Genomic DNA, 19,504 nt, shown 5'->3' on the forward strand with positions numbered 1-19,504 from the left:
CACACAAAAGAGGTACTTTATCTAGAACTACACCATAGTCTAGCAAAGTTTATTTCATGTAAAGTATTTATGCACAACAAGCATCCACAACAATGTATTCTGCTTCGACGGTGGACAAAGCCACACTATTTTGCTTCTTGGAGAACCAAGACACAAGTGATCTACCAAGCAAATGGCACCCTTCGGATGTACTCTTTCTATCAACTTTGCAACCGGCATAGTCCAAATCGGAATAGCCAACTAATTCAAATATAGCTCATTTAAGATACCAAAGGCCAATGCTTGGTGTGTGCTTAAGATACCTAAGGATTCTTTTTACGATAATTAAATGAGTTTCCTTAGAATTAGCTTGAAATCTAGCACACATACACACATTAAACATGATGTCAGGCCTAGATGTGGTCAAATATAACAAGCTACCAATCATAGAGTGGTAGAGAGTTTGATCAACCGAGTTACCTCCATCATCTAGGTTAAGATGACCATTAGTTGGTATTGGTGTCTTGATTGGCTTACATTCATCCATTTTGAATCTCTTGAGAATATCATTTGTATATTTCTCTTGAGAGATGAAAATCCCTTCTCTCATTTGCTTGACTTGAAAACCAAGAAAGAATGTAAGCTCTCCAATCATTGACATCTCAAACTCCTTCGACATCAATTTACCAAACTTTTTGTAAAAATCTTCATTTGATGATCCAAAGATGATATCATCAATATACACTTGACAAATGAAGATATGTCCATCAAGCTTCTTGGTGAATAGTGTGGTGTCGACCTTCTCAATGGTGAAGCCCTTCTCAATGAGGAAGTCCCGAAGACGCTTATACCAAGCTCTTAGAGCTTGCTTAAGCCCATATAGTGCCTTGGACAACATATAAATATGATTAGGATATCTAGGGTCTTCAAACCCGGGAGGTTGATCAACATAGACTAGTTCATTAATAAAGCTATTTAAAAATGTACTTTTTACATCTATTTGATAAAGTTTTATTTCATGATGTGATACATATGCAAGGAGGATATGGATGGCTTCTAATCTTGCAATCGGTGCAAAGATCTCTCCAAAATCTAAACCTTCAACTTGAGAGAACCCCTTTACCACTAGTCTTGCCTTGTTCCTCACAATAACACCTTGATCATCTTGCTTGTTTTAGAACATCCACTTTGTTCCAATGACTCTTGCACCTTTTGGCCACTCTTCAAGAGTCCAAACTTCATTGCGGGTGAAGTTGTTCAACTCTTCATGCATTGCATTTATCCAATCCGGATGTTGAAGAGCTTCTTCTACCTTAGTAGGCTCAAAGCAAGAGACAAAAAGAGTGATGAGCAATAAATGAAGCAACTTTTTATGATCGAGTCATTACACCCTTTGATGGACTCCCTATGATGAGATCTTATGGATGATCTTGAAGTAGATGTGTATTTCTTCTATTGACCACTTGAGGGAGAGGTTGTGGAGCATCAACATCTTGTGCTTGTACCACCATTTATTTATGGGAGACATGAGTATCTTTATTTTCTACTCTCCCATCTTTTTCACTATCTTATGGAACACTTGATGAAGAAGGTGGATCAATCACTTGTACATCATCTTCATCATCTTTAGGCTTGATGTCTACAACCAGAATGTTCTTCATAGCCTCTCTCAATGGTTCATCACCTACATCATCAAAATTCTCATGTGCTCCTTGAGAGCCGTTAGATTCATCAAATTCCACATCATATGTTTCTTCAACCAAGCCGGTGGCATGATTAAATACTCTATATGCTTTAGACTTTGATGAGTAACCAACAAAAAAACTAATATCACAACGTCTTTAAAACATCCCTAGGTATTGCCGCTTCTTGTAGATGTAGCATTTACAACCAAACATCCTAAAGAAGAAGACGTCCGACTTTTTTTCATTGAGCAACTCATAAGATGTCTTGCCAAAGAACTTTTGAAGGAATATGTGATTTGATGCATAGCATGCGGTGTTGATTGCTTTTGCCCATAGAGCTTCGGGGGTGTTGTACTCATCAAGCATTGTTCTTGTAAGAGTGATCAATGTCTGGTTCTTCCTCTCAACTACACCATTTTATTGAGGAGTATATGTTGCGGAGACCTCATGTTTGATCCCAACTTCATCACAATAGGCTTTTATGTTTGTGTTGTCAAATTCCTTCCCATTGTCACTTCTTATCTTCTTGAGCTTCACTTTAAATTCATTTTGTGCTCTCTTAGCAAACTTCTTGAAGCAAGATGCAACTTCGGATTTGTCATGAAGGAAGAATACCCATGTATACCTTGAATAGTCATCAACAATTACAAGACAATAAAGATTTCCTCCCAAACTCTTGTATGTTGTTGGTCCAAATAAATCCATGTGAAGGAGTTCTAACACTCTTGCGGTTGACATAAAAGCTTTTGTTGGATGGGTATTTACAACTTGCTTGCCGGCTTGACATGAACTACAAAGTTTGTCCTTCTCAAACTTTACATCCTTCAACCCTCTCACCAAATCATTCTTCATTAGCTTCTTGAGTGAGCTCATCCCAACATGAGCAAGTCTTCTATGTCATAGCCACCCAAGTATTGTTTTGGTGAATAGGCATGTTTTCAAGTTTGCATCTTCGAAGGTAAAGTCCACTAGATATAGGTTGTTGTATCTAAATCCTTTGAATATCACATGATCATCATCTTTCTTGGATACAACAACCTCCTTCTCGGTAAACAAGCATTGGAAGCCAAGATCACACAATTATCCAACGGATAGCAAGTTGAAACTCAATGAAGCAACATATAGCACATTGGAGATGGAATGATCATTTGATATAGCCACTTTGCCCAATCCTTTGACCTTGCCCTTTGAGTTATCTCCAAATGTGATTCTTTCTTGTCCATCTACTTCTTCATCTAGTGAGGTGAACATACGAGGATTACCGGTCATATGTTGTGTGCAACCACTATTAATAACCTAATGACTTCCACCGGTCTTGTAGTTCACCTACACATAAGAGATCAAGCTTTAGGAACCCAAACTTGTTGATGGCCCTTCATCTTCTCAATAAGTGACTTTGCAACCCAAATTTTCTTAGGCCTATTCTTGTTGGGAGGACCTAAGAACATGACTTTCATCTTTCCACTAGAATCCTTTCTAAGCATGTAGTGAGCATTAAAGGCAAAAGGTCTAGCATGCTTGGGCAAGGGTTGTGGTGGTGGAGTTTGGCACTCATGAGCAAAGTGATCTTCTTGTCCACACTCAAAACACTTCTTTGGCTTTGGCTTTGATGTTGAGCTTGAGCCTTCTTCTCTTTATTTGCCATATACCCAATGCCACTTCTATCCATCTTCATGACGGTGTTCATTAGTAGCTCATTTTAAAGATGCTTGCCTCTAGTGAACTTGCTCAATCCAATCTTAAGATGCTCTTTCTCCAACTTGAGCTTCTTGTTTTCTTTCTTAAGAGCATCATTGTTTTTCTCTTCCTTGAGCTACTTGTTCTCATCTTTGAGCTTCTCATTCTCAAGGATCAAACCATTATCATGAATAATAGTTTCTAGCACAATAGACTTGGTGGTTTTGAGTTCTTCAAGATCTTTCTTGAGCTTCTCATTATCATTCTTGAGCTTGACAAACTCATCATAATCATCGGCTTCAACCACTTGCTTGCCCTTGCTACTAGAACTTTGCTCAATATTCTCAATAATCAAGTCATCATATGATGTAGCTATATCAATCTTAACAACATCGTTAGTAGCATCATGTGGCTCATTGGATAGGAATTCTTGAGCAATAACAAGATTATCATGATTGACCTTAAGAGTGGTATATTCTTCTCTTAGCTTGTGGCTAGTGATGAGCTCATTATGTGTCCTCTCAAATTTATCATGTTTATCTTTAAGCTCTTTCTTAGAAGATTTGAGCTCCTTGAATTTGGATGATATAGCATCATTTACTTCTCTAAGCTCAACACTAGCCTTTTTGGTTATATCACATTTTGCTAAAAGTGCATCATTTTTAGCTTCTAGCTTTTTATTTTTAGCTCTAGTTTTTATAATAATTTTAGTGTATTGTTTTAACAATCTAGCAAGATCATCATAAGAAGGTAATTTATATTCATCATCATCACTATCGCTATCATCATCACTAGCATGCTCATTATCACTACTATCATCATTGTTAGATACCTTGTGGTCACCCTTGGCTATAAGGCATAGGTGTGTAGAGGATGATGGCGGTGGTGGCGATGAAGATGATGAAGAGTTGATAACAATTGCGGCCACCTTCTCATTGTCACTATCATCATCGGATAAGGCACTAGATGAATCAATGTCTGTGAGCCAATCACCGATAATGTATGCCTTTCCACTCTTCTTCTTCTTATGGAAGTCCCTCTTCTTGCCATCTCTTTTCTTGTATGGCTTGTTCTTCTTCTTCTCTTCTTCTTCATTACTTGAGTCATCTTTCTTACCCTTGTATTTGTTCTTGAACTTGTCTTTCTTAGGCTTAGTGCATTGGTGTGCTAGATGATCAAGTTCTCCATAATTGAAGCAATCCATCTCGGAGATTGGCTTCCTTCTAGAGCTAGTGAAGAACTTCTTCTTCTTGCCATCAAACTTGATGCCACTCTTGTTGAGCTTCTTTAGCATCTTGGTGGTCTTCTTCACCATGAGAGCAAGACTTTCATCATCAACTTCATCATCACTTGAGCTTTTATACTCAAGTCTTGCTTTACCCTTCTCTTGGCTAGCTTTGAATGCTAAATCCTTATCTTTATTCTTGGTAGAGGATGAGCCATCTTGTGGCGTGATGTGCATGTACATCTTATGAGCATTGATCTTTCCCAAGATTTATGTCGGTGTAGTGGTGGAAAGATCACCTTGATGAAGCACGGTCACAATATGCCCATATTTGTCAATGGGGAGGACACTCAAGATCTTTCTTACAACATTGAATGGTTGCATTTGAGTGAGTCCAAGCCCATTGACTTCCTCTATAAGAACATTCAAACGTGAATATATTTTATTAGCACATTCTTTAGGAAGCATTTCAAAAGCATTGAGCTTTTTCATGACAAGATGATAGCGTTTCTCACGCTCACTCTTAGTTCCCTCATGGAGCGCACAAACGTCCGACCATAGTGCATGGACGTCTTTGTGGTTCCTCACCCGATTGAACACATCTTTGCAAAGGCCTCTAAAGATGGTGTTTTGAGCCTTTGCATTCCACTTCTCGTAATTCACCTCATCGCCTTGTAGGTGAGTAGCATCCTAAGGTTTTGGGGAGCCTTGTGAGGCGGCTCTAAGTATACCAACATCTAGAGCTTCTAGATACGCCTCCATGCGAATTTTTCAATAAGGAAAATCATCTCCCTCAAAGATAGGAGGAGGTCCATCCCCATGAGACATCTTGCTCTAGGCGGTTAAGCCTAAATACGTGAGCACGAGGATCTGATACCAATTGAAAGGATCAAGATGCCCAAGAGGGGGGTGAATTGGGCTAATTCTAAATTTCTTTGCAATAATTAAATCATATGGTTAGCCTAATTAATCCCTTGTGCCTAGAAAGTGTTTCTAATTGTTCTACCGTATAAAAAACTTACAACCTAAGTTCCAATCCTACTCTAGCATGGCAATTCTATGAATGTAAAGACAAGAATTGAATTGCTCAAAGTAAATGCTTAAAGTAAATAGAGAAGGAGGAACATGGCAATGTTTTGCCGAGGTATTAGAGAGTCGCCACTCTAGCGTTGAAGATAAAGATATTTGAGCTGATATTTTATGTTGTATTTGTGGCTGTCCACATGTAGTCACCACTTGCAGCCAGCTAGAGTATAGTAGGCTAAACTATTTGTTTGTTACTTGTTAGCTGTCCAAATTCATGGAACAACCTCCATATTAACAGTAGTAATAGAATTAGCCACTGCCGGTACATTGTAGTAGCATGCACTGTAGCGGTAGCCATTTTGGCTATAAAAGAAGGGGTCCCTCCATATGTAAAAGTGGGTTTTGTTTTAGTTTAGTTCAGTTTCTTTGGAAATTACTGTTTGTGTTGTCTCTTGTGTCTGTTAGACCAACAGATCAACCTATACTCAAAGCCCTATCTTAATATTTCACTACATACTTACAATTTCAGATTGCTTGCACCTTGTTCTTGCTGGTTTTCTTCCATTTCTTACAGGAACAGACCCTAGTGGTCAGGTCAGCTTGGTTTTGGCTAGGCTAATAACATCTTAAGGGTTGGTTCAACGGTTGCTTGGCTATTGAAACCTCTTGGTCAGTAGCCTGGAACGTGTGAGTCGCCCTCACAATTGGAAGGTATCTCATCTCACCGAAAGGTTGGGCCTCTAAAATTCTGGATCACAACCCCATGTGTACACAGGATCGGTCTTAGAATAGATGATTTGGTTGGTTCTCCCTTCATGATGCTTGCAGCTTTTGTTCATTACCCCCTTGTCTTAGCTCTCTTCATTCCACGGCTGTTGTGGAAAGGGGACGCTGAACCGGATCTCTGCATCCCTTCCTCACGAAGGGTGCCATTAAGCATTGCAAGCTCCCATAGCTGCTGCTTCTTGAAGAAGTCCTGGGGTTCATCCTGCAAAGTAGAAAACAAGAACTATTTAGGTATCGGTTTAAAAGCAAGCAAGCTAAGAGTTTTAAAAGGATAAGGAGTTGATGGCATACCACAGGCTTTAGCAGATCTTCAAGGATCTTGCGGACTTGCATCAGGCGAGCATCAATGATTCCAACCGGTAGCTCTGCCTCAACCAATATATGAAGGGGTTCATTCAGGTGTTCAGGGGCTTCCCTCGCATCATATCCTCCTGAAAAAATAATAGCATAAGTGACCCCCAATCCCATAGCACAAAGTAAACAGAAAATCCACTAGATGTACACATGCATAAGGATGGATGGCCCCATTCTGGGAAGTTCCAGAAAAAAAGTGTTTTTCAAAGAATCACCAGGTAACCAGTGTGGTCTTTCATACCAAGACACAGACTGGAAGGTACATAAAAGAAAACAATTTGAAAAACCAAGCAGGAACAAACTATAAAACAGCCATATTTTCCTAGCCAGAGGCTATCAGGGTTGATCTGGCTTTGAATGACTCAAGTCATACATGACGAACCAAGTCCATAAGTTCATATTTCATACATAAACTCCAATTTAGATAGTGTTGCAAGTCCTACACTGCCAGTGTGTCTGAAACTGTTGTCGAGATTCTTTCCTTCACCAGTAATCCCCACATGAGCAATGCCCACCTCTAAAATGGTGGAACCGTGTGGTATCCCTAAGTATTATTTCTCGATCCTCGATTTTGGATATAAGCTTGGCTGCATTATGACAATCTCCACAGATCCTGAGGTTCTTGAAGATCCTCAAGGTCATCCCAGGGGAAGTGCTAATCAGACCGAAAGCGATGGCAAGCTTTTCGCTGTGCCTCATCAGCATTTGTGACTTCAGACTCTCCTCAACATCATGCAGTGCAAAATCAAGATCAGGAGAGTAGCCCATCGCCTTCATCAGCTCCACCAAGCGGTCCAACTTGTCATGAATCAAATCAAGCTGAGGATGCAATCTGTCATTAGATCTGAACTCATGTCTCACACCCTTTATCTCCATCCAGCTATACCCAGGTGTTTTCACTACCGCATTATCCTTCATCCATCTCCTTACTCTAGAGACATCAGCCCACCTATTTGCCACAGCATAAATATTTGCCAGCTGTACATAGGCGCCTGCATTCTGTGGATCCTGTACAATCAGCTTTCTAGCAGCAAACTCGGCAAACTCCAAGTTCTTATAAACTCTACAAGCAGTCAGCAAGGTACCATAGGCAGAAGGATGTGGCTCAAAGGGCATTGAATGGATCATGTTGACAGCTCTTTCAAGCAGACCAGCTCGGCAGAGAAGATCCACCATACATGAGTAGTGATCAATCTGGGGTTCAATGTTATATGCTTCCTGCATTGTTTCAAAGCACTGGATTCCAAAATCACACAATCCGGTGTGGACACAAGCTGTCAATACTGCCAACAAAGTAATCCAGTCTGGCACCACTCCTTCATCCTTCATTTTTTCAAATAACTTGATAGCTTTCCTTCCACCCCCATGTTGGGCATAGCCAGAAATCATGGCATTCCATGCAACTATATCCTTTGTACGCATCTCATCAAACAGCATGCAAGCGTCATTCAAATCGCCGCATTTGCAGTACATGCTGAGAAGAGATGTGCCCACAGTCACGCTCCTACTAAGAGGCAACTTCATGCACCACTGATGTACTTGCCTCCCAAATCCAAGTGCAGACAGGTTACTGCATCCAAGAAGCACACTACTTAACGTTGACGGATTTGGCTGCACAATAGCATCCTCAACCATGGTCTTGAACACCCTCAAAGCATCGCCTGCGCGTGAATTTTTTACATAACCAGCGACAACGGCATTCCATGAAACCAAGTTCCTCACAGGCATTGCCCTGAAAAATTCCATGGCCTTCTGGACATTGCCAGTGTCCATGTACCCTGACACCATTGCAGTCCAGAGAATGGCATCCGTCTTCTCCGGTGCATTCCTAAACAAGTCCTCCGCCGCGCCCATGTCTCCAGAGCTCGCAAGAGCGGCAACCATTGCATTCCAGGAAACAGCATTCCTCACCGGCATGGCCCGGAACATGGCCTCGGCGTCCTCGATGGCCCCGTTCTTGGAGAGCCCGGAGACCATGGTGTTCCAGGACGTGACGTCCCTGACGGGCATCGTGGAGAAGACTCTCCACGCGCCATCAATGTCGCCGCAGGCGAAGTGGCAGGACAGGAGCGTGTTGTAGGAGACGGCGTCCGGGTGCGGAATACTGTCGAACAAGCGGCGCGCGTCCGCGAGGCGGCCGAGACCGGGCGCCTTCGCGTATCCCGCGAGGAGGCAGTTGTAGGTGGTCGTGGTCTTGTGCTGCGTCGACGCGAAGGCCTCCTCGGCGCCGGCGAGGTCCCCGCGGCGGACGGCCGCCGCGACGGCCACGGTGGTGAGAGGGCGGGCGACGGCCAGAAGAGAAGGCCGCAGGATCATTTCACGTTCGCCTCAGACTCACACCCCGTCTGGAGACTGGCATGGCGGGAGTTTGGAGGCTACGGCGAATTCCGCCGTCATGTACTCCGTTAGGATCGTCGGCGGCTAGTGTCGTAGCCGACGGACCAACGGGGGGAAAATCGAGCATGTGCTGCTGGGCCAAATGGCAGTGGCCCGGAGTTGGTTCTTTGGGCTCTTCTTAGAACTCTGTCTGACCGGAGCATCTACTCCAAGTGGAGACGGCAGGGCAAACCGCCAAAGTCTCGTGTTCCATGCTCAACTGGGAACACACAGTACAGTGGTGGGCGGTGGCTGCTCCCAAGATGCCAATTCAAAGCTGAGACCGGAGAGGCGGCTGCAGTAGTGCACACCAAAGCTGCGTTGACCTGACCACCTGCTAGGCTGCTGCTACCCACAAGGCCACAAGCCCACAACCCACCCGACTCTTCCCCAGTGATTCTCGCTACTTTGTGTGTTTCCATTCCCACAGAGGCGGGACGGCCAGGAGCAGCGTCCGCGGCGGGAGCAACCACCCACCGCTGTTCGTGATGGAGAAACCGACGCGGATGGCGACGTACGCTTACCGGCTGTTCGAGAGCACGGTCCTCGCGGGGGTTCTCCTGGTATGGCTGTACAGAGCCATGCACGTGCCGCCGAGGAGCAGCGGCGCCCGGTGGTGGGCGTGGCTTGGGCTCTCCGCGGCCGAGCTCTGGTTCGGCTTCTACTGGGTGCTGACGCTGTCCGTGCGGTGGAGCCCCGTCTACCGCCGCGCCTTCCCGGAGCAGCTCTCGCGAAGGTACTGGCCCTGGAGCGGCTGTCTGTGTCAGTTTGTCATCTGACGAAGGCAGGGCGTAAAGTTGTGTTATATCAGGTATCACATGGTTGTGTCGTATGGGATGTTTGGATATTAATAAAAAAATAAATTACAGAATATGTCAGTACAGAATATGTCAGTAAACCGTGAGACGGATTTATTAAACCTAATTAATCGATCATTAGCATATGTGTTACTGTAGTACCACATTGTCAAATCATGGATTAATTAGGCTTAAAAGATTCGTCTCGCAAATTAGTCGCAAACTGTGTAATTAGTTATTTTTTTAGCCTATATTTAATACTCCATGCATGTGTCAAACATTCGATGTGATAGGGTATAAACTTTTGGGGAACTAAACAAGGCCTAACTGAATTTCTGCATTCACTAACTGAATTTGACATTTATTTGGAACTGTGGGCATCAAGCAATCACTACCTCCCTGCCTAACCTGCTAGAGTTATGACTGCTATTGAGGCAATTAAGCTAAACATGCATCTTCCTAGATTATTGTAGGTATTGAAATGCTGCACATTCCAAGCTTGTTCCATGGCAGTGTTGTCCATGACGAGTAGCGGCTTTGTACCTATGAAGTTCTATCTTTCCCGATGCTGAATTTTCAGCTAAACGTTGACTATAAACAGGTACAAGGAAGAGCAGCTTCCTGGGGTGGACATATTTGTGTGTACAGCAGACCCCACTGTTGAGCCGCCAATGCTTGTCATCTCCACAGTCCTATCTGTTATGGCTTACGACTACCCGCAGGAGAAGTTGAACATCTATTTGTCTGATGATGCTGGTTCCATCATAACATTATATGCTCTATATGAGGCATCAGAGTTTGCAAAGCACTGGCTTCCATTTTGCAAGAAGTACCAAGTGGAGCCCAGGTCACCAGCTGCCTACTTTGGTAAAGAAGCTACCCCTCCTGATGCATGTGACCGTAAAGAGTGGTTTTCCTTGAAGGTAGTGTGTACATTTTCAATGTATTCTATGTAATATAGCTCATCTTAACCTAATTTTTATTTTGCTACTTCCTGCCACATTAACTTGCACTATGGTGGCCTTCCATATATGTTCTGTGATACTGAAACCAGCAATCTTATGCATATTATCTTTCTTTTTCTGTTTTTGTTCTGTAGGAGATGCACAAAGATTTGGCAGATCGAGTGAATTCAGTCGTTAATTCAGGGAAGATCCCTGATGTTTCAAAATACAAGCTTAGGGGCTTCTCCAAATGGAGCGAGAATACAAGTTTTAGAGATCACCCTTCAATAGTTCAGGTGAAGGTTATGGTATAAGTGGTCTGCTCAGAGCGATACTACTAGGAGAAGGATCTGATGGTTCAATTTAAAATTTAACTAGTAGTCCAGTACATCTGCGGAATGTTTGAAACAGTCATGTAAGAAAACTAATATTTAACAAGTATGAATAATATTCCAAGCCAACTGAAATAACAAGTTTTGCAGATAACCCTTCCAATAATATTTTTATTCCATTATCTATCAAATTTTAGTCTTAGCAATACAAGCCTGGCATGGTTCATATGCACTCATTAGTGAATTGCTATGAATTTTGTTTTGTTTTGTATTCATCATTTTTGTGGTTTCTTCTGATCAAAGAGTTCTCAATTGCTAGATTTTAATTGATGGAAACAAAAGAAAAGCAACTGATGTCGATGGAAATGTGTTGCCCACACTGGTTTATATGGCTCGTGAGAAGAGGCCTCAGGAACATCATCACTTCAAGGCTGGATCACTGAATGCTTTGGTGGGTATTTTGGCCTCTATTTATTATAGCCCATGATTTTCACCAAATGTCTTACTTGAATCAATCTTTCTTATGTTTACATAATTCCTTAATTAAGGTTGATGGTGCAGATAAGGGTATCATCAGTGATAAGCAACAGCCCAGTCATTATGAATGTGGACTGTGATATGTACTCTAACAATTCAGGGTCTATCAGAGATGCATTGTGTTTCTTCCAAGATGAAGAGCAAGGTCAAGATATTGCTTTTGTTCAGTATCCTCAGAACTTTGAAAATGTGGTGCACAATGACATCTATGGCAATCCCATCAACACCGTCAATGAGGTCAATAAAAATTTAATATAGCACCTCTTAGAATTTGAATGCAGGGCTTACCTATGTCTTGAGCTGAAAACACACCACTAACCCTGTTTTTTTTCGTTTAATTGAATTGGTCTTCAGTTAGATCATCCTTGCTTGGATGGATGGGGTGGAATGTATTACTATGGCACAGGATGCTTCCATCGGAGAGAGGCTCTATGTGGGCGAATATATAGTCGAGACTCGAGACTACAAGGAAGATTGGACTAGGGTGGTGAGGAAAACTGATGTCAGTGACTCGGACGGGATGGCTGAATCACTTGTGACTTGCACATATGAGCACAACACCCTTTGGGGAATCGAGGTAGATTTCTATACAAAATTCTGAAAATCCTGGTACTGTGGTTGAAGTCACACTTTGCCCCACTTTGTTACTTTAAGATCACAGAATTTTCTCACTTCATGTATGGGACCATATCTTACTGAGTTCAAGTTGCTGAATTACAGAAGGGAGTTAGATGTGGTTGCCCACTGGAAGATGTTATTACAGGATTGCAGATCCAGTGCCGTGGGTGGACATCAGTTTACCACAACCCGCTGAGAAAGGGCCTTTTAGGCATGACCCCGACCTCACTAGGACAGATCCTGGTTCAGCACAAGAGATGGACAGAAGGGTTCCTCCAGATCTCCCTCTCAAAGTACAGCCCGTTTCTGCTAGGTCACAGGAAGATCAGGCTGGGCCTTCAAATGGGTTACTCCGTCTGCGGGTTCTGGGCTCTTAACAGCTTCCCCACCTTGTACTATGTCACCATCCCTTCACTTTGCTTCCTCAATGGCATCTCATTGTTCCCTGAGGTGAGTTGATATATATTTCGCTGCTTCTTTCTATATGCACTTTGGCCAAATTCTAAAAGAGAACTTGCATCTGCAATCTACTCAACCCAGATAACCAGTCCCTGGTTTGTACCGTTTGCATACGTTGTTGTGGCTGCATACTCCTGCAGTTTGGTGGAGTCACTGCAATGTGGCGACACTGCTGTAGAGTGGTGGAACGCACAAAGGATGTGGCTTTTCAGAAGAATCACCTCATACCTCTTGGCCGCCATCGACACAATCCGCAGAATGCTTGGCATCACTGAGTCAGGATTCACCCTGACAGCGAAGGTGACTGATTCACAGGCCCTAGAGAGGTACAAGAAGGGGATGATGGAGTTCGGACCCTTCTCCGCAATGTTTGTGATCATTGCAACCGTCGCACTGCTTAACCTGGCATGCATGATGCTCGGGGTGGCAAAAGTTTTGTTGCATAAAGGAGCGATGAGTTTGGGAGCTATGTTTGTGCAGGCTGTTCTATGTGCGCTAATAGTCGCGATCAATTTCCCAGTGTATGAAGCACTGTTCCTCCGCAACGACAGTGGCAGATTACCAGCTTCCGTCAGTGTAGTTTCGCTCTGCATTGTATTGCCATTCTGTATACTGCCAACCAACTTGTAGATGTGAAACTGGTGAAGATATATATTTTTTTGAAATCCGATGGTGAAAGTTATAAGAATTGTACTGATATAATGTATTTCCAAGAGAACCTAAACAGCTATAACATGTTCCTCTACAGATTTGAAAACGTCGCTGCATTTTGTTTGTCAGGGTGGTGGCGCATAACTTTGTTCAGTCACTACAATACTTTGTTAAGTCACTACAATCTGAGAATTCGTTGACCTGGTTTGGTCAGAGCCGAAACAAATTTATCCTCGCCGAAGTTACAGCAAAATGCAGCAGGATTATTGTGGAGTAACAGATTCACTGATAACGTTGAGGAAGGGTTACACCATAGAGAAGGGGCGAGAAAAAGAAAATTACAAGCAGACATCAACTTGATTTGATACAGCTAAGGATGCTATAAGCAGACACCCATCAGAGTAATTTTCTCATTTGCAACGGCTATACATAGTGCCCCTGTCACTGGCAAGTAGTAGGATTGGATTCGAAGAGCTCATTTCGTGGCCAGTCTGCCAGCGACAGAGCTACACATAACCATCACAGAATAGCACCAGACTGCAGCATTGCACAGCTCATGAGCTTCCTCAAGATTGTGTGGGACTGGGCGAGACACAGCAGAACCATTTCTTCTGCAAGTTGGAGAGATCACAACGCATGCATGATTATGAATATCGGTGACTAGCTAGCACAGGAATTAATGGTAACGGGAATGGCCAAATAAATCTACGAGATGGATGGATGCGTACCGATGCGTTGGTCCTGGAGTTGTAGGAGGTCATCTTCTCGGTCCTGGAGTCCTTGCTGTCAGCCGACGCCGACCTGTTGGTGATGTGGCCTGGTTTGGTCGGGGCTTTCTTCTCATCCCTGGCTTTGCTGAAGATAACCGTGAACCCGTCGGCAGAGGCCGGGTTGTTGACGTCCCATTCGCCGAACTTGGGTATAGTGCGGCCAGCGTCGTCCTTCGCCACCTGATCAGCACAACAGCTATATGCTATTACTAATGTGAATGTATAATGCTACTTCGTTTCCTCCTGATTAGAACGTCAAATTCGTCATTGCCTGCCTTGCCCCGGGGGAACCATTGTTCAATGCTAAATTTGTAGAAAACCAGCCAGATAGCAGATGGTCACACCTTCACCTCGATGTGAACATCCGTTTCACATCCGTATACATGATTTGTCAATGGGATCGATCGCTCAACAATTTAAAAGTGAGGGATCAGGAACCACAGTTTGTTGATCATGACATGCTTGCCAATTTGAATGAACAGGCGTTGTTAGTAGTCATCAGTTATCCATTTTGCCAAACTTATGGATCCTTATCATCGTAATTGGTATCTAGATATTCATCCCTGCATTTAGGTGCCGATTTTGTAAAAGAAAATTTCATGCCAATCCAATGTGACAAGCATGTTTTCATCATGCGAACAATCTTTAATTTCAAGCCAAGATAGACGAATAATGCAAGCATTATAAAAAAGAAGAAGAAAAAGGCAGCAACGATGTGATCGATTGTAAGGCGGAGGAGATTTTGCACTCACCGACATAATTTTGGCTGTCGCAGCGTCCTTCAGCCGGAGTCACAGAAAATTTTGCCCTTGCTTGTGATCCGACGCGCTAGAGTTTCTGGGGCAAAATTTTCCCCGGGGCCCGGGATGAGAGGAGAGGGGAAGGATTGGCCACAACCACAAACAACAGGAGGCGACGAAGGCGGAGCGCAACAGCAGCCTCCTACGCGTATCTTATATATATACCTATTAATGGCATGTTTTGCATGCAAAGGCTGCCTAAAATTGATCAACTTTTAAATTAAACGATGTTTTGCCTTTTTTTTTGAGTTCGTGTTTTGGAATTGTTTCGGCACACCAGCGCGAGAGCGAGCTGTTCATCCAGCCACACGGCCCTGGCAGGTGGGTCCTCCGGGCTTTGGGTGCGCGAGGTGGGCCACTGGGATGGGTTGAGCTGGCTGGGCTGCAAGAGGAGTAATGACTCATGATGTTTAAATTGGCCCGGCCCAATGGATACTCCGTGTGAGATCGACGTGGCGCGAGGGAGGACCCGCGTGTCAAAGTGCCGTTAGGAGCAATGGTCAGTGCTTCGAAAATTTAGCAGCAGCTTTGCTAATTTTCGCTGAGAAATTAAAACCATACTCCCTCGGTCATGATGAAATATATGCTTCATGTCAAATCATCGTAAAGTGTTCACTGCTAATAAAGGATACTAATAAAGGATTCACCGCAACATACTCCTTTCATTTAAATTTATAGGTCGCTTTGAATGTGCAGTGGGACGCTACCCTCCAGGGTTCTGGTGATCGTATTTTTTTCTGGAATTTTTCTAGAAATTTCAGGGTACAGGCATGCGTGCGCGTTCGATGGTACTGCGTGTTTCCCACGCACTAACGCGTATGCATGTGTGTGGGTTGTATGCGTCCAAATTATACCTGATAAAAAAACATTATAGGTCGCTCTAAATTTTCTTGATACATAGAAAAAGTTATATACTTAAATAAGTTAGTCAACTTATAATTTAGAATCTATGAAGGATTCATTGTTATTATATGTCTCTTAAGTATAATGATGAGATGTACAGCAATCACATCGGTATGTAGCCGTCTTCTATCTAGAATGAGTCTGTTTGCTGGTTGATTTTTGGGCTGATAAGTTCAACTGATGCTGGTTTATTGTGAGAGAAAAATACTATTAATTAGTTGATAAACCCTGACTGAAACCAATAAGCAAATTGAATGTAAAAAGTCAACCGGAGGGGGGTTGTTCTCATCATTATTCGAGGCCTTAAAATAAAAAGGTACAACGAAAGACCTCCTTAAAATAAAAAGGTTGTTCTCTATCAAGAGCCCTCCTTATTTGACAAGGTGGGCCCTGCCCATCATTGGCTCTCCTCTCATTCTTCTCATCCACTCTCTCACTCTACTCTCTATAGTAATTAATAACGAAAGACCGATGACGTCTGCCGCCGCTAATCACGCGCGCGACCGCGACTCTCGCAGAGACTGCCACGCCCGATCGCCCGTCCCTCCCTGCCGCGGTGCACACGCTCGCCTGCCTGCGGCACGCCTGATCCGACCGCCGGCGGCGCGGGGCGGATGCGGCGGACAAGGCGGACGCGGGGTCGACGCGACGCACGTCGCTTCATCTCCGAGCTCCGCGAAGATACCGGCGCAGGCTGGGCGAGGCCGTGGTACAGGCGTCGTAGGTCGGGGACGCGGCTCTGCTCCAGCCTCCGGTCGCCGGAGCGCCGGCAAGCCGCGGGCGCGGGGCGCGGACAGGTCGCGTGCAACGGGTGGCCGCGGCGGTCAGCTGCTTCGGCGAATCGGCGGGCGGCTTCGGCGAATCGGCAGGCGGTGAAGGCCGTCGGGCGCCCACGGCAGGCGGCGGCAAGGGGTAGTGAGCAACGAGCGGCGCAAATGGCTGTTTGAGCTGCAGTGAAAGAACCGTGTTGTTGAAGTACTCCATCAATTCCAAATTATAAGATATTTTAGATTTTCTAGATACATAATTTTTATTATATATTTAAATATATAATATACTTAGATATATAATAAAAGCAATATATCTAGAAAGCCAAGACGTTTTAAAATTTGGAACGAGGGAGTACATGACAATACAAGTCACTTAAGGTTGATTCTAACTTTTTTTCTGAGATTAAGTAGCTAACCAGTATATCCAAGTATAGTTTGCAAGAAATGATTGGGCCTTGGACTTAACGTGTGGAGGTTTGCTAATGAGTTCTCATATTCTTCTTCTGAAGGACGGGACAGAGAATGATCCATTAGAGCATGTAGTTCATACAGAATCTCATTCCAGCGATGTGACGTGTTGCCAACAACCAGGCGAAACTTTCTACGAAATGGTGCCCCACAAGTGAACAATGCCATGACCCATGACACAACGGGACAACGTACAATGGTGGAAAATTGGAAATGTTTTATATACTGGCTAGCAGATGAGCCCGAGTCCGCTACCCTAGCAATAGCATACCCTGTTCTCACTTGAAAGCCCCATTCGAAGCTTATAAAATTAACACAAGATTACTACGTAGAAGTCAATAATGCATGACTAGGTTTCATCATCGTTTCATGATGAATGGATATATAGCCGCCAAATGCATGTTACAGTACCAAATGATAATATTGACAAATACTCCCACCATTGTTTTATGTATTACGTTATTAGAACGAGCTAATTAATTAGTAAGACAAACTGATTGCTAATTAGCTTCTTCTAAACTTCATATATAATTAAAAAGTAAGGGGGCATCTTGTTCATATTAAATTGTTGCCAACTTGCATTGACAAGTTGCAACCTTATATATATTGTGTTTGTTATAAGTAGACCCTTTCTCTCACTATTGTGGTGAGCATTTCTAGAGACCCTAGCTACCCTGCTGAGCTAAGCGATAGAGCATTCACTGAAAAGCTTACCAAGCTAGAGCAGCAAGAAGCAAAAGGAAAGTAAAAAAATGATCTGTGGCTTAACGAAGGCAGATAAATAATATTTGGCTGCTTACAACCAACTTAGACTGCATGCCAGTTTGATTAGTTCGACTTTATGCCTCACATGCAAAGGGAAGAAGAAAAGACTATTTGGGCGGTCAAGTTCCAAGTTCGAGCAGCAAGCAGACCCCCATGTGTTTTATGTCTAAAACTATACACACACACACAAAGCACTCGAGTATCTTTTGTAGGCCGTCGTCTCTCGAATTTCCAGCCAACAACAACTGAAAAACGTAAGACATCGATGATGAGATCAATGACTTGGAGTTTTTGTCCTTGTGGAGAGCGTCGAGAAGCACCATCCCTTTGTCGATAATGGCTATAGATCGGCCAATGACGACATTGTCGCGACAATCACCAAAGCCATCTCACAGGTAACAATATCTTGATAAAAAAATTGTTTGATTTTATCCATAGATTTATTTGGGCTAAACCTTAAATAATCTAGGTCTAAAAGAAATTATGGTAAAAGAGCGATGAGTCCCCTCTTCATTTTATCACCGATAGACTCACCGCAGGATGGCGCGGCAGCAGCGGTGGTGGCAAGGAGCAAAGGAGGAGCTTCAGCGTCGGCTCTGTGGAACCCACCCTCGCTTTGTCGCTGCGTAGTTTTTTGGCTTTTAACTGTCTAGATCTATATGACTGCAATAATTGATGAATTGAGTAGTTCAAATCACCCATTTCAACCTTTGGTTGAATACGGACTAGATATTACTGCAAATAATTGATGAATTGAGTAGTTCAAATCACCCATTTCTGTATGACTGCAAATAATTGAAGAATTTGAGTACACTTTTCCTATGTTCTATAAATATGTTGAAAAAAAGTCCAAGCACTTATATTTTCGAAGCCATGACGATATTCAAAATTTCTTTTATTTTACAACAAATCACTAATGGTACGCCATGGGCGTCCGTCCTGTCTGGAAGGACCGCTCCGCACGCCACGCCCGCGCCGCTGGCTCCGTGCGCCCCGCGCCTCGCCCGCTTGCGCACCGTTGCTCGCTCCCGCCCACGCCCTCATCCACCTCGCCCGTCGTGGAAGAAGAGGCAGGGAAGGCCTGTGCCTGCGCCTCCATCCACCTCGTGTCATTGGCAAGAAGGGGAGGTCTATGTCATTGCAATTCCCCACCAGGTAGGTCGTGACCGTCGGTGACGTTTTGTTTTCAAGCGTTTCAGTCATTTTCAGACATGTTGCAAGCCTATGTTTTAAGTGTTTTAGTTGTTTCAAATGTATGTTTGAAGTGTTTCATCTGGATGTTGCGTATGTTGTTATGGCTATACACGCATGTTTCAAGCGTGTGTTTCAAATGTTTCATATGTTTTCAGACTTATGTTACAAGTGTTTTATCTTGACGTTGCAAAAGTAGATCTAGATATTGCATACTCTCTTCGTCCAAAAAAAGAATCGTTATAGGAATCGTGTTGGTCAAACTTTCTCAACTTTGACTAAGTCTATAGAGTCTATTATGAAAGTATATTCAACGATCTACCTAATGATACTAATTATATACCATAAATATTAATATTTTGTTAAATATACTTGGTGAAAGTTAAAAAGT

At 43.4% G+C, this 19,504-nt stretch overlaps 3 protein-coding genes across 3 annotated transcripts; 1 reads left to right on the forward strand and 2 right to left on the reverse strand.

Annotated features, from left to right (window-relative positions):
• Positions 1–6,442: 6,442 nt before the first annotated feature.
• Positions 6,443–9,207, reverse strand: LOC136464348 (pentatricopeptide repeat-containing protein At4g16835, mitochondrial-like). Its single transcript, XM_066463307.1, has 3 exons — positions 7,176–9,207; positions 6,670–6,809; positions 6,443–6,580 (listed from the first exon to the last, which is right to left on the reverse strand). The coding sequence occupies exon 1, from the start codon at positions 9,046–9,048 to the stop codon at positions 7,216–7,218; it is 1,833 nt and encodes a 610-aa protein (XP_066319404.1). The 5' UTR covers positions 9,049–9,207; the 3' UTR covers positions 6,443–6,580; positions 6,670–6,809; positions 7,176–7,215.
• Positions 9,208–9,493: 286 nt separating this feature from the next.
• Positions 9,494–13,425, forward strand: LOC136466104 (cellulose synthase-like protein E2). The gene is given in 9 exon segments (XM_066464577.1): positions 9,494–9,844; positions 10,507–10,828; positions 11,005–11,145; positions 11,501–11,632; positions 11,743–11,955; positions 12,073–12,165; positions 12,167–12,295; positions 12,439–12,786; positions 12,877–13,425. Coding segments are annotated over 9 exon segments (2,175 nt in total). The 5' UTR covers positions 9,494–9,596.
• A 251-nt stretch (positions 13,426–13,676) lies between these two features.
• LOC136464350 (protein NOI4-like) lies at positions 13,677–15,122 on the reverse strand. Its single transcript, XM_066463310.1, has 3 exons — positions 14,969–15,122; positions 14,175–14,396; positions 13,677–14,057 (listed from the first exon to the last, which is right to left on the reverse strand). Exons 1-3 carry the CDS (start codon positions 14,972–14,974, stop codon positions 14,013–14,015), a joined length of 273 nt encoding a protein of 90 aa, XP_066319407.1. The 5' UTR covers positions 14,975–15,122; the 3' UTR covers positions 13,677–14,012.
• Positions 15,123–19,504: the final 4,382 nt, after the last annotated feature.

Source organism: Miscanthus floridulus, chromosome 7 (genome assembly GCF_019320115.1).
Source record: "Miscanthus floridulus cultivar M001 chromosome 7, ASM1932011v1, whole genome shotgun sequence".
NCBI lineage: Eukaryota > Viridiplantae > Streptophyta > Magnoliopsida > Poales > Poaceae > Miscanthus > Miscanthus floridulus.

What these genes read in the sequence shown, in the direction of transcription:
- LOC136464348 (XM_066463307.1), bottom strand. Translation starts at nt 9,048, where the DNA reads ATGATCCTGCGGCCTTCTCTTCTGGCCGTCGCCCGCCCTCTCACCACC.
- LOC136464350 (XM_066463310.1), bottom strand. An exon ending in ACTCCAGGACCAACGCATCG is followed by an intron (nt 14,058 to 14,174) that starts GTACGCATCCAT and finishes TCCAACTTGCAG; the next exon opens with AAGAAATGGTTCTGCTGTGT.